The sequence below is a fragment of the Loxodonta africana genome, chromosome 2 (assembly GCF_030014295.1).
Source record: "Loxodonta africana isolate mLoxAfr1 chromosome 2, mLoxAfr1.hap2, whole genome shotgun sequence".
NCBI classification, from domain to species: domain Eukaryota; kingdom Metazoa; phylum Chordata; class Mammalia; order Proboscidea; family Elephantidae; genus Loxodonta; species Loxodonta africana.
The window spans coordinates 55,563,818-55,578,751 of record NC_087343.1 but is presented as its reverse complement, the minus strand read 5'-3'; the positions used below and the strand labels follow the sequence as shown (position 1 = coordinate 55,578,751).

The 14,934-nt window shown below is 40.9% G+C and overlaps 2 protein-coding genes and 1 long non-coding RNA gene across 3 annotated transcripts in view; 1 reads left to right on the top strand and 2 right to left on the bottom strand.

Moving 5' to 3' along the window:
* ITGA1 (integrin subunit alpha 1) overlaps positions 1-14,934 on the bottom strand; it is a 231,824-nt gene that overhangs the window by 202,518 nt on the left and 14,372 nt on the right. The gene's annotated exons all lie outside the window — the stretch shown is intronic.
* Positions 10,701-12,656, bottom strand: PELO (pelota mRNA surveillance and ribosome rescue factor). The gene is made up of 2 exons (XM_003408027.4): positions 11,662-12,656; positions 10,701-11,325 (listed from the first exon to the last, which is right to left on the bottom strand). The coding sequence occupies exons 1-2, from the start codon at positions 12,385-12,387 to the stop codon at positions 10,894-10,896; spliced, it is 1,158 nt and encodes a 385-aa protein (XP_003408075.1). The 5' UTR covers positions 12,388-12,656; the 3' UTR covers positions 10,701-10,893.
* The window catches only part of LOC111749960 (uncharacterized), a 240,761-nt gene continuing 238,559 nt past the window's right edge, over positions 12,733-14,934 (top strand). The window contains exon 1 of the long non-coding RNA XR_002785121.2: positions 12,733-12,916. This is a non-coding gene — a long non-coding RNA (uncharacterized LOC111749960). The remainder of the gene's footprint in view (positions 12,917-14,934) is intronic.

Genomic DNA, 14,934 nt, shown 5'->3' with positions numbered 1-14,934 from the left:
TGACCCACTCACAAAATTTCCCTGCACCCTATGCTCTGCAGGTCTAAAGGTGTTAGTTCCAAAGGGAAGAATGCTCACACTGGAGACACAACACTTAACTCCACTGAACTAGAGGTTAAGAATGCCACCCGACCACTTTGGGCTCCTCATACCTGTGGATCAACACGCAAAGAAGGGAATTACCATATCGGCTGGTGTGACTGATACTGATCACCAAGAGGAAATTGGATTGATATTACATAATGGAGGTAAAGAAGAGTATGCCTGGAATACAGGAGACTCCTTAGAGCGTCTCTTAGTACTACCACGTCCTGTTATTAAAGTCAATGCAAAAATACAACAACCCAATTCTGACATGGCTACTAATGGCCCAGACCCTTCAGGAATGAAGGTTTGGGTCACCCCACCAGGCAAAGAACCACAACCAACTGATTTGCTTAATGAGGGTAAAAAAAAAAAAAAAAAAAAAGAGATATTAAATGGCTGGTGGAATAATACCAGTTACAACTAACAATGACTGTAATTGTTCATATATAGATATAGACATATAAATATAGATACAGCAAACATTTTTATTTTCTTCCCTTCCTTATCCCATCATTTACAAAATGTAAGATGTAAATAGGACTAGTGCATTTTTGGTTGTACGCATGCTAGTTGCATCATGTTAGGCACAAATATGACTTTATAATTGTCTTTATTTACAGGTTATGTGGTTTAAGAAGTTGTGTACAGGTGCGAAGTTGACATGGTGTTAGCTGTGATGGTTAATGTCATGTGTCAACTTGGCTAGGCCATAATTCCCAAAAATTTGTGGTTTTTTTCCATTTTGTGATGACATAATTTTCCCCCATTTGTGATATTATTATTCTCCATTTTTGGAGGTTGTAAATCCTAACCTCTAAATGTTAATGAGGCAGAATTAGTGTGAAGTGTATCTTGAGTCACAGCATTACAAGAGGTGTGACTCAACTTACACCCTTACTCAAGTCACACCTTTATTCTGATATAGTGGGAGTTTCCTTTGGAATGTGGCCTGCATCCAATATAGATAGACAGACAGATAGATGGATGGATGTTCTGGCAAGGCTCTCCATTGCTGTGAATCCTGCATCTGGCTCATCATCATCTGCTTTCCAGTTCTTGTGACTTGAGCCTGCTGTCTGACCTGCTGATTCTGGGATTCACTAGATTCCGCAGCCCTGTGAGCCAACGGCCTACCATCTGACCTGATGATTGTGGCCTCACCAGTCCCTGTAACCACATGAGTCAGGGGAAGCCTCCAGCCTGGTGCCTGACCCACAGATTTGGGACTTGCTAGCCTCCAAAATAGTGTGGGCCATTTCCTTGAGGCAAATCTCTACATATATGTTTATCTCTATATGCTTCACTGAATTTACTTCTCTAGAGAACCCAGTATAAGTCATTGACACTATAGGACAGAGTGGAATTGCCCCATAGAGTTTCCAAGGCTGTAACCTTTATGGAATCATACTGTCACATCTTTCTCCCCTGGAGCAGCTGGTAGGTTTAAAATGTTGACCTTTTGGTTAGCAGCCAAGTGCTTACCCACTGCATCACCAGGGCTCAGTATGTTTAGAATATATAAACTAATTCTCCTAGAACATCTAAACTGAATCATAGGACTGATACCAATTTGAAGAAAAGTACTTCATTTACAGTTTTTAAATTTTTATCTTAAGTAGTGTTTTTTGTTTGTTCTTTCTAGTTGCTCTTCAACTCTTCACCTTAATTTCTCCTATTTGGGAACTCTGGTAATTGGAATGCAAAAGTTAGAAACAAAGAAGAAGGATTAGTAGTTGGAAAATATGGGCTTGGTGACAGAAACAACCCCAGATATTAAATGATAGAGTTTTTCAAGACCAATGACTTATTCATTGCAAATACCTTTTTTTCAACTACATAAAAGATGACTATACAGGTGGGCCTCATGGAATGGAATACACAGGAGTCAAATAGACTGCATCTGTGGAAAGAGACAATGGAGAAGCTCGATATTATCAGTCAGAACAAGGCCAGGGGTCAAATGCAAAACAAACCGTCAGTTTCTCATATGCAAGTTCACGCTGAAGCTGAAGGGAAATAGAACAAGTTAATTAGAGACAAACTATGACCTTGAGTATATCCCACCAGAATATAGAGACCATCTCAAGAATAGATTTGGTGCATTGAACACTAATGACTGAACACCAGAGAAGCTGTGGGATGGACATCAAGGATATCGTGCTCGAAGAAAACAAAAGGTCATTAAAAAGACAGGAAAGAAGGAAAAGATCAAAATGGTTGTCACAAGAGACTCTGAAACTTGTTCTTCAATGCTGAGTAGCTAAAGTGAAAGGAAGAAATGATGAAGTAAAAGAGCTGAACAGAAGATTTCAAAAGGCTGCTTGAGAAGACAAAGTATTATAATGACATATGCAAACACCTGGAGTGAGAAAACCAAAAGGGAAGAGCACGCTCAGCATTTTTCAAGTTGAAAGAACTGAAAGAAAAAATTCAAGCCACAAGTTGCAATATTGAAGGATTTTATGGGCAAAATATTGAAGGACACAGGAAACATCAAAAGACGATGGAAGAGATATACAGACTATTGACCAAAAAGAATTGGTCAGTGTTCAATCATTTCAGCATATGATCCAAAACCAATGTTACTGAAGGAAGAAGTCCAAGCTGGACTAAAAAAAAAAAAAAAAAAAATTTTTTTTTTTTTGGACTAAAGGCACTGGCAAAAAACAAGTCTCCAGGAATTGACGGAATATCAATTGAAATGTTTCAACAAATGGATGCAGAGCTTGAGGTGCTCACCTGTCCATGCCAAGAAATTTAGAAGACAGCTACCTGGCCAACCAACTGGAAGAGATCAATATTCGTGACCATGCCAAACAAGGTGATCCAACAGAATGTGAAAACTATCAAAAAATATCATTAATATATAACACATAAGTAAAATTTTGCTGAAGATAATTCAGGAATGGTTTCAGCAGTAAATCGATGGGGAACTGCCAGAAAGTCAATTCAGATTCAGAAGAGGGTATGGAATGAGAGATATCACTGCTGATGTCAGATGGATCTTGGCTGAAAGCAGAGAACACCAGAAAGATGTTTATATGTTTTATTGACTATGCAAAGTCATTCCACTCTGTAGATAATAACAAATTATGGATAACATTTCAAAGAACGGGAATTTCAGAACAGGGAACCTATACATAGACCAAGAGGCAGTGTTTCGAACAGAACACGGATATGTTGTTGTTGTTAGGTGCCCTCGAGTCAGTTCCAACTCACAGCAACCCTATGCACAACAGACCGAAACACTGCCCAGTCCTGCGCCATCCTCGCAATTGTTGCTATGTTTGAAGTCATTGTTGCAGCCACTATGCCAATCCATCTCGCTGAGGGTCTTCTTTTTCGCTGATCCTCTACTTTACCAAGCATGATGTCCTTCTCCAGGGACTAATCCCTTCTGAAAACATGACCAAAGTATGTGACACATAGTCTCGCCATCCTTGTTTCTAAGGAACATGCTGGTTGTACTACTTCCAAGACAGGTTTGTTTGTTCTTTTGGTAGTCCGTGGTATATTCAATATTCTTCGCCAACACTGCAATTCAAAGGTGTCAATTCTTCTTTGATCTTTCTTATTCACTGTCCAGTTTTCCAATGCATAGGAGGTGATTGAAAACACCATGGCTTGGGTCAGGCACATTTTAGTCCTCAAGGTGACATCTTTGCTTTTCAACACTTTAAAGAAGTCTTTTGCAGCTGATTTGCCCAATGCAGTGTATCTTTTGATTTCCTGACTACTGCTTCCATGGCTGTTGATTGTGGATCCAAGTAAAATGAAATCATTCACAACCTCAATCTTTTCTCTGTTTATCATGATGTGGCTTATTGGTCCAGTTGTGAGGATTTTTGGTTTTTATGTTAAGGTCTAACCCATACTGACGGCTGTGGTCTTTGATCTTCATCAGTAAGTGCTTCAAGTCCTCTTCACTTTCAGCAAGCAAGGCTGTGCCATCTGCTTATCGAAGGTTAATGAGTCTTCCTCCAAACCTGATGTGGCATTCTTCTTCATATAGTCTAGCTTCTTGGATTATTTTCTCAGCATGCAGATTGAATAAGTATGGTGAAAGGATACAACCCTGACGCACACCTTTCCTGGCTTTAAACCATGCAGTATCCCCTTGTTCTGTCCAAACAACTGCCTCTTGATCCATGTACAGATTACTCATGAGCACAATTAAGTGTTATGGAATTCCCATTCTCCGAAATGTTATTTGTAATTTCTTATGATCCACAGAGTCAAATGCCTTAGCATAGTCAATGAAACACAGGTAAACATCTTTCTGGTATTCTCTGCTTTCAGCCAGGATCCATCTGGCATCTGCAATGATATCCCTGGGTCCAAGTCCTCTTCTAAATCCGGCTTGAATTTCTGGAAGTTCCCTGTTGATGCACTGCTGCAGCAGCTTTTGAATGATCTTCAGCAAAATTTTGCTTGCATGTGATATTAACGATATTGTTCTATAATCTCCACATTCAGTTGAATCACCTTTCTTGGGAATAGGCATAAATATGGCCATCTTCCAGTCAGTTGGCCAGGTAACTGTCTTCCCAGTTTCTTGGCATAGACAAGTGAGCACTTCCAGTGCTGCATCCATTTATTGAAAACATCTCAATTGATATTCCATCAATTCCCGGAGCCTTGTTTCTCTCCAGTGCCTTCAGAGCAGCCTGGACTTCTTCCTTCAGTACCATTGGTTCCTGATAATATGTTACCTCCTGAAATGGTTGAATTTCTACCAATTCTTTTTGGTATAGTGGCTCTTTGTATTCCTTCCATCTTCTTTTGATGCTTCCTGTGTCGTTTAATATTTTCCCTATAAAATTCTTCAGTATTGCAACTCAAGTCTTGAATTTTTTCTTCAGTTCTTTCCACTTGAGAAATGCTGAGCATGCTCTTCACTTCTGGTTTTCTATCTCCAGGTCTTTCACGTGATCATAATACTTTGTCTTCTCAAGCAGCCTTTTGAAATCTTCTGTTTAGCTCTTTTATTTCGTCATTTTTTCCTTTTGTTTTAGCTACTCGATGTTTAAAAGCAAGTTTCATAGTCTCTTCTGACATCCACTCAGATTTTTTCTTTCCTGTCTTTTTAATGACCTCTTGCTTTCTTCATGTATGATGTCCTTCCACAAATCGTCTGGTCTTCAATCATTAGTTTTCAGAACAAGGGTATGCTGCATGGTTTAAAATCAGGAAGGTATGTGTCTGGGTTGTATCATTTCACCATAGTTATTCAATTGATGATTTTGGATTATGGTGTTGACTTTGAATCTTCGAGTTTCAAGTACCTGTGGAATATCTGGGATGTTTTCCCAGCAGATTTCTTACTCCCTTCAGGTTTTCGCTCAACTGTCATGTCAGTGAGGCCTTCCCTAACTAGCCTTTGTAAATATATAACTTTTTTAAGATTCCCTTCCCTTTTCCTTGTCTTATTTTTTCTCTGTAACATTTCACTTAGTTGTTTTGTTTATCATCTGTCTAGAATGTAAGTTCCATGAGCTCCCCTTCCAAACCAGCTCCTCTTCCTATACTTCCTGTTTCTTTGAATTGTGCTGTCATCTCTTCCACCATTTAAGAAAAAATCTGAGATTTATCCCAGACTACTCTTTTGGTAATCCTGAACTAAATCTGCTGCCCAAGTTTTTTGATCCTGTCTCCTAAAGCCTCCTATTGACTTCTTTTCATTCCTATTGCAAGGAATATTGCTACCAGGACACCATCATTTTTCCCTTGGATTCTGTGAATATGCATTTTCCTAACTGGTCTTGATTCATCCTTGATGCTGCCAAACAGTGATTATCTGTGAAATGCAGAATGTATCATGGCATTTCCCTGTTTAAACTTTACAGAGGTTTCTCATTATGGTCAAAACCTAGTTCCTTATTGTGGCATGGAGGACCAATATCATTAATACATACCCTCCCAACCCCCTTCATTCCCACTTACCTTTTCGGGTTTCTGTGGGACAGATACAGCTTCTCAATATTTTAGGTAAATTTACTGGACTTCTGCTCCATAAAGTAACCACTGGCAACACTTTGTCCTCTTACACACTCCTACAAGTTACCTATAGCACTGATTTCTTTACATGTTTCTCTTTCCCAAACCCAGACCAATGCTTGGTTCAAGGTAGACACTAAACAAAGGAATGAATAAAACTAAATATAATACTCCTAATTTGGTGCAATCGAAATACAGACACCACATATCTAAGCTCCGGCCTCAGGCAAGAGTTCCTCCCTCCTCAAATCCTCAGAATCACTTTAAGAGCCCCCTTCAACGTTTCATTCAACAATCCTGTTACTGTATGCAAATAGCTAGTCTTATTCACTTGAAAAACCAACTGATTTAAAAGCACAATAATCCCTTCCTGCAGAAGAGCTTCTGTTATGAGATATTCACGTATATATCAAGTTTCATCTGTACACTTTTTTTAGGAACCAAGAGAATTTCAGTTCCAGAACATATGGGCTACAGAAATTATGAGTCCCTTTTGCTAAAGACAATTCGTCGTTGACAGAATTGCTTGTAGGGATTAAAAAAGGAAACTACACTTAGTGATAGAAAATAGGTAGATAAAAGAAAATTAGCTTTACAAATCTACTCTGGTGGCATGTCGGGGGAGAAAAATCCAATTTGCGTAAAATGGGATAATGAAAATAAAATCCAGGATCAACAATCCAGTCATAAAATTAGCAAGGTATTTAACACATAAATGGGGCGGGGCGGGGGGGATAGCAACATATAATTTGATTATGTATTGTTATCTAGTAGGAGCCCTGGTGGTGCAGTGGTTAAGAGCTCAGCTGTTAACTGAAAGGTCAGCGGTTCGAACCCACCAGCCACTCTACAGGAGAAAGATGTGGCAGTCTGCTTCCGTAAAGATTTATAGGCTTGGAAACCCTATACCAAAAACCAAACCCATTGCTGTCAAGTTGATTCCAACTCATAGTAACCGTATAGGACAGAATAGAACTGCCCCGTAGGGTTTCCAAGGAGCAACTGATAGATTCAAACTGCCGACCTTTTGTTAACAGCCGAGCTCTTAACTACTGCACCACTAAGATTCCATAAAGAATCCCTGGGTGGCGCTAAGTGGTTTGAATCCACCCAGAGACCTGGAGATCTACTTCAGAAAAATCACAGCCATTGAAAACTGTATGGAGCAGTTCTAATCTGAAACAAATGGGCTGCCATGAGTTAGAATGGACAATGGCCACTGGTTTTTGGTTTTATCACTATTTTGATATTCCCACCTATTCATCTAGGAAGGATTATTCTTTGATAATGACATACAATGTAACTTTTAAAAAATAGGAATTCTTAAAGATTTTTAAAATTTAATGCTTCACAGACATAAGAGTAGATTTTTATTTAGCAAGGTTTCATAGATGAACTCAATATTGGCCAGTTAAGTGTCTTGAAAGACCTTAAAACTCAAATCGTTTTTTCTTTAAGGCTGCCAATCCCAGCCAGAGATTTACTAGCAAAGGGAAAATAAGCTATTACCTATGCTTGATCAGATTTTATGATACACAGTAATCATCTGAAAGTGTTAAAATGTAGATTCTGATTCAATAGCCCTAGGATAGGACCCCGTATTCTAGTTTCTAACAAGTTCTTGAGGGATGCTGCTAGACCACACTTATGAATAGCAAGGCCTGAAATCAATCGTTCTTAATCTTGATGCATACTGCAATTACCAAGAAAGCTTAAAAAAAAAAAAAAAAAGCATTTCTTGGGGTGAAAGTTTAGTCTGATATCCAGTTTAGACCCTAAGAGTTTTAAAAAGCTTCTGAGGTAAAGTTAACAGGCAGCTAAATTTGAGAACCTATTTTTTTTTTTATAGCCTAACCCAACCCACCCAGTGCCCTCGAGTCGATTCCGACTCATGGCGACCTATAGCCTAAAACATATTGATTAATCTGTAGGTTTAATTTCTCCTGGTTTCTATTACCATGAATAATAGGGCTAGGAATAACCAGTAATGACCTGATGAGAGTTACAGATGCCTCAAATCTCCAACCTCTGAAAATATGACTCATTATCAATCCAGTTCTAAATTTAGGAATCTTAGAGGTTTCCATTCTATCCATTTCTAATTGCCATTGAGTTGATTTTCATTCATTGCGACTCCATATGTATCAAAGTAGAACTGTGCTCCAGAATTTTCAATGGCTGATTTTTCAGAGGTAGATTGCTCAGCCTTTCTTCCAAGGAGCTGCTGGGTGGATGTGAGCCAACATTACCGTTAGCAGATGAGCACGTTAACTATTTGCAGCACCAGGTACTCCTTCCATTTTATGCTTTCCCAAACTATTTAATAACATAATTTTTATAATAAAGTATTTTATGATATAATAAAGTTATTCTTAGAATTATAATGAAATGACAATCTGAATTTTTAGACTAAAAAAAAAAAAGGAAGCCCATTGCTATCGAGTCAATTCTGACTCTAGCTATGCTATATGACAGAGTAGAACTGCCCCATACGGTTTCCAAGGAGCTGCTGGTGGATTCAAACTGCTGACATTTTGGTTCGCAGCCAAGCTCTTAGCCACTGTACCACCAGGGTTCCATTTTAAAAATATATATGATTTTAAAGAATATGGAAGTGTCTGTTCCCAACTACAGATAAAGATTTAGACTAGTTTAAAACCTTTCCTTGCCTGCGGGACAGAGCAGGCCCAGTTAAATTTTTCACTTCTTAGGTTTCTTGGGCTGCTAGTGTTCCACTTACAGTACCTACTGCTGTCTGATCACTGGGATACACAAGTTCCATCATGTTTCTTGGGATGCTAGTGTCCCTTTTATAGTATATGCTGCCGTCTGAAGGGGACATGTATAAAAAATAATTTGATCATCAAAGTGTTTAAAAGCTTATTAAAAACAATTCCCCAAATTGGTATTTAAAACAACAGATACCGAAACGAGAAGCAAAAGTTTACTTAGTATCTCTAAGGAGTCATCTTTAATCCTAGAGTTACAAACTGAATCACCACTTTCTTTATAAGACCTTGCCTAATCATTTTGCCCCGTGGGTGTTCGTAAAAGGTCAAGATGCAATTCCATTCCTCAGGCTCCCTCCTTGTCTCTTAGAAATGCACGAGAAAAAAAGGAGCATTTGAACTCCCAGGTACTTGCAGAAATTCCCCAATTACAGCAAAGTACTGCAGTACATGGGCACCTGGATGACATAGTTTGAGAACAGCTGCGAACCCACGCAGCAGCTCCATGGAAAAAAGGCCAGGCAAATCCTTTCCAGCAAGAGTATGGCTAAGAAAACCCTATGGAGCAGTTCTACTCTTAACATACAGCATTGAGTTGGAATCATCCCAATAGCAATGGGTTTGGGTTTTTTCATTTGTTTTGGTTTAACTGGAGTGCAAGTCAACTGCCACATATCAACAGCTGGCTGCTACTCAAACTTTCTGAAAACGTTTTCTCTAACCCCAAGATAGCATGTGGTGAAGTCCAATAAGAATGTGGAAGCACGAAGGCTAATGCCACATACAAATCCATGTCCCTCCCCCAGAAAAGAGTGTTTCAATGGGGTCTGGATTAGGGGATACTTTTTGCCCTGGAAACCCTGTTGGTGTAGTGGTTAAGAGGTACGGCTGCTAGCCAGAAGGTCAGCAGTTCAAATCCACCAGGAGCTCCTTGAAAACCCTACAGGGCAGTTTTACTCTGTCCTTTAGGGTTGCTATGAGTCAGAGTTTGAGTCAAGAGTCAACTCAATGGCAACGGGTTTGGTTTTTTTGTTTCTTTTCAGCTTTGCCCACCAAGTAGCCACATGACCAGCAAGTCACACCTCACGTCTCATTTTAAAAATGAAGATACCTCAACTGGATTATCTTGTGAATCTCTGGCAGGTCAAAAGTCCATGATCTAAGAATAGCTGATTAAGTGGCCCTCTAAAGCAAACATGATTAATTCTAACAACAAAACAGGAGTTTACTTTTAACATGATTGGTTTAATACGTCTTTTAAGGAAAATTCCATTTTAAATGTGTGCAAGAAAAGTCTCCTGGGTTAGGTCTCTGAGCATTATTCAGCCTACCACACAACATTTCTAATTATTTTTAATGTATCTCAACGTGGTTCCCAAACATAATTAAAGCTATATTTACCTGTGAGTTGATTCAAATATTAATTTTAAATAGCATTATTAAAGTATATTTCCAAGGAATACTTTAAGCTTGTACTTTTAAATTACTCAAATTATTCAGTTTTCAATAACTTATAATTAGTAAAACCACTTCAGATTAAAAAAAAAAGTCTCCTAATGGTTTGGCTATAGCTTAAAATAGAAATAAATTTAAATCCTAAAAAAAAATGGAGTATGCACAGAGGTAGGGGCAGGAAGAAGCATCAAATGCAGTTCGAGAACACCATGAAGAATTAACCTAAGCATAATGTAAACTGCGGATAATGAGGTAAAAACTTTTCCTACGGAAAACTATTTCAAAGTACACAGCATGGGGTTTTATGATATCTCCCAAACAATACATAGGTATTATTATTATTGGACACACAGAACTTTTCTAAGTACTGCAAATAACTGATCATTCCTATACAATGTTTTCCCAATTAATAATGATGGTAATACACAGAGATTTCTTTCACAATTTATTTTTTTTAGTTTGAATAAATGTCCTGCTAACCAAAAAATAAGCTTGTGACCTAGTGTGATCAAATACATCAGAGATCCCTCTATGAGTCAAAAAGTGTCACAAGGATGCTAGGGAAACATATAGCAGAAGTGAGGCAGTGAGGCAATAAGGTTGTCTCAATTACATATTCCAATCATTAATCCTCTTCAGAACTAGAATCATCCTCTTGGTCAGAGAGTTCAGGGACAGGGAAGCGGAGAATGGCAGCCACTCCAGTCAACTGACTGAGCTGTTCCCCAGATACATGAAGACTGGAGAAGATCCTAACCGTGCCTGCATTTTCTTTCACACTGTCCACCAGCCTCACGTACCGGCTCCGTGTGGCTATGTCCTGGTGTCTGAAGAGCTCATCGCTGATGAGCAATGTGTCAATTGCCATGGCCTCGTTGGCCTTCTCCACCTGCTTAAGTCCATAAAAAGCTCGGTCAGGTTCATGCTGTAACATTTTATAGAAGTCATCCAAGGCTTTTACTTCCCCAGCAGCTTTAGTGTCTGAAAGGCGGCTAGCTACAGTAGGGTCACAAAGGGCCTCTTTCAGGGAGTATTTGTGCCCAGAGGAGGCATGTACCTAGAATCACAATTACAAAAGTTAGACAAGAAGTCTCTTAGGGCATCCATCCATCATCAGCCACAATGACCTAAGACCGAAAGCACTAATAAGACTTTATATATGTTTAAGAATTTCAGTAGAGGTTACTCTATACATTTGCTGGTATTAAGAGTTCTCTTTAAGAAAAAAACAAATCGTATTCTATTTACCCCATTTCATTAAATCATTTACAACTGCAACCCTAGCAAAGTAAAGCCTTTTCCTCCTTTACTTTTTCCACTGACAAAACTTCAGCAGGAGTTTATACCAGTCCCACTGCCCCTTCTTAATGATCCCTAGGTAAGACTGCTTTACCTGCAGGAATTTGGACCGGTTTTCCAGCAGCACTTTGTTGTCAGTCTTCACTGCTTGCTGAAACATGTAGTCGCAGAACTGCTCCCTCACAAAGCCTGGGCTGGCCACCAGGATGCACTTTACAATATCGAAGTGTATGTGGCGCTGGATGGCCTGGACCACCTGTTCATAGAACCGCTCCAAGGCCCGGTCATGCTGAGAGCAGTTGCCTTTCCGCTTCCTAGGGATGTTCACCTCCACCTTGGCCCGAGTTAAGGTCATGCTGGGAGTGACTAAGCAGATATGGGCGAGGCCTTCCTGCATGACCACAGCTGCCACATCAGCGCTCCAAGCCGGGTCGCAGGCCTGCTCAATGCGCTCTAGCACCACACTGTCCCACTGCTTCTTGGCTAGGGTGAACTGGCGGTTGGGCTCAAGCTCAATGGTGTGGTAAGCCCCCATCTTGACATACTCATTCTCTTGGATGTTGGTCCCTTTGACCCGAAGCTGGCAGGCTTGAGAGTCGAAGTCGATGGCCTCCACGCAGAGAGTGAGGGTCGTGCGGACTCGGTTGCTTCCCACGCTGCCCGTGGAGGACTCGGTCTGCACCTTTCGGATGGTGGAGGCGCGCAGGCTGTCGCCCACCTGCACTAGATTGTAGGTGTGCCACATGTCCTCGGGCTCCTCGGGGACCAGGGTCACTTGGCCCGCGTTGTCCTTCTCAATGTCCTTCCTCACGAGCTTCATGATCTTAGAAGGGGCTCACGGCCCGAACAAGAGTGGGACTCCACCAGGAAAGGGGCAGGGAAGGAGGGAGGGGGCGGGGCCCGGTTTCGCCGAGCAGTTGTCCGGCGGGAAGGAAGTATTCTAACTCCAACTCCTGCGGCCGAGGGGAGCACTTACTCTAGTAGCCCTTCATTTTCCAGTCTCGGAGCGCGCCGCGTCAATCGAACGCGAAAGAAGCTGTAGGGACACGGACTCTTTCGCGGCTCCAGCCGCCGGCACAGACCAAGCGGCTGATGCAACGAGGACGCATGCGCACCCTGCCTCCCGCCTCCCCCCTCCACCGCTCCGCTCCCGGCGCAGGTTTTACGTCTCCCACGGGGAGGCGTGGCCGCAGTTTGCGCGTGCGCAAGCGCAGTAAACGTGGAGGTGTCCTGGCAAGTTAACCCCAGGGAAAGTACCGAATCTTTGGTGGCGAGTCTTATTATAACGCTAGACGTGCGTTTTCCACGTTGCCTCTTCCTTCCTCGTTTGTGAAGAATCTGAGGAGAATGTGAGTGTAAACATGTTTGTTTTCCACGTGGGTGCAGTTGCCACTCTATCTGATTTTAAAATGTATCTAAAAGTGAAAACTCTCAAAAAGTGCAGAATTACCCCAAAGGTCCAAACTAAGCTCGGTTTTTCTCCTGCCTTATTCGTACTCAGACGCTACACGCCTGTTGGAGCTGGTATTTGCATAATCGGTTTCTAAGAACGAGTGGTCAAGGTCCCTGGGCAACGAACCTGGCTGTTTTCGGAGCGTAGTTATCGTGTCCGTGCACGATCTGATTAAACCGGATGTCTAAGCACTGATCCCAGAGAGAGAAGAAACCATCTGTGGAATTTACCCCTGGGTGGACTTCTCAGTTTCTTGACCTGATGTCCTGGGAATCCCAGAATCCAAACTTGGCAGTCACAGCTTTCCGCAGCTCAGTAGCCTGTGAAATGTCTATGGTGGGGGTTGGTTTAGGGTGGTGGGGCAGAGAAACATCTTCCCTGTAATAGCTTAGGGCCCGAGCTTTACTGACCAACCTAAAATGAGCTGGGGATAGTGGGAAGTGGGGGGAAACTGATCTATTAACTGTGAACTACCCCAGTGTAATAGCTACAGAATTGATTTTAAAAATCAAAGTCTTGATTATTGAAACTCAAGTCTCAAATATCTACATCAGAGATTGTCAGGGGACACGTAGGTCCCCTCCAGGGCTATAGTTTAAATTAGAACTGCTATTTCCTTTGTGGCCTTTCTTCCCTCTCAGCTTTTTACTAAGCACGGAACTGATCGCATTTGAATGTGAATGTGACTTGCCTCTCCAAAGCACATTGCATCTGAACTGGTAGAATAATTGTGTGTGTGTGTGTGTGTGTGTGTGTGTGTAAGAGAGAGCGTGCGTGCGCGCCTGCACACATACACAGGGGAGCTGTGTGTGTTTATGTGTGTGTGTAGAGGAGGGGAAGTTTTTGGAGCTGGGGAGCAGAGGTTGCGGTGTTCCTGGATCACCTTTCTAAGTACAGTTCACCCCCCCCCCCCCATAGTCTGCTGAGAATTAAAACCACAGAATCATGGTGCTAGGAACACAACGCAACATAAAAGAAATCCATTGCTGTCCAGTTAATGTGTGCAGATTAGAACTGTGCTCTATAGGGTTTTCAAGGCTGTGGCCTTTGAGAAGCAGATTGCCAGGCCTTTCTTCCAAGGTGCCTCTGGGTGGGTTTTAACTGCCAAAGTTTTGGTTAGTAGTCCAGCACTTATCTGCTTGCACCACCAAGAACTCCTTCTAGGTGCACAGTAGGATCTTAATGAATACTAGATTTTTACTGAAGAGCTATCATTTATTGAGTACTTTCCAGTTACTTTCCTATGCTGTTTCTAATCCTCACCCAAAGGGAAATATTTGTTATCCTAAATTTATAAATGGAAGGAATGAATTATAGGAAAATTAAGATCACGTAACCTGCACTCAAATTCAGACCTACTTAATTGTAACTCCATACCCTCTCCCCTTTATACTACCACAATACTATATTATGAATGCCGTTATCCACTGTAATCAAAGACTTGTAGCTTGGGAAGTGACCTAGATGATTTAAAAAGGAATGATCACTTCTCTGCTCCTTCTTTACCTCTTAAAATCTTTGTAATATTGTTTTCCAGTTAGTTTTCCTTCTGTTCAGTCTAGGTCACCGTTATAATCCTTGAGAAAAGTGTTAATATTCTACTTTAGAAAAATATACATATATTTCTACATTTAAAACCTGTGAAAACCCAACACTGACCCTTAATTCCTTTTATTTTTTTAATTATAAAGTAAACTGTTCTGGGCTCTCTTTATGTACATCAGCGATTGAACATACTACACAATTTTTCATAAAAATACTCCTTGGTCTGAAACATCTACAATGGTTTACAACTTTTTTTTCCCCCAGTTACTTGAGCTTGTTGAATGACCAGATGTTCTCTCTGAGCTTTTGTGTTATGACTTAGTAATTCTAGACCAATCATTATACTTTTATTTTATTTTTGGTCCCCCT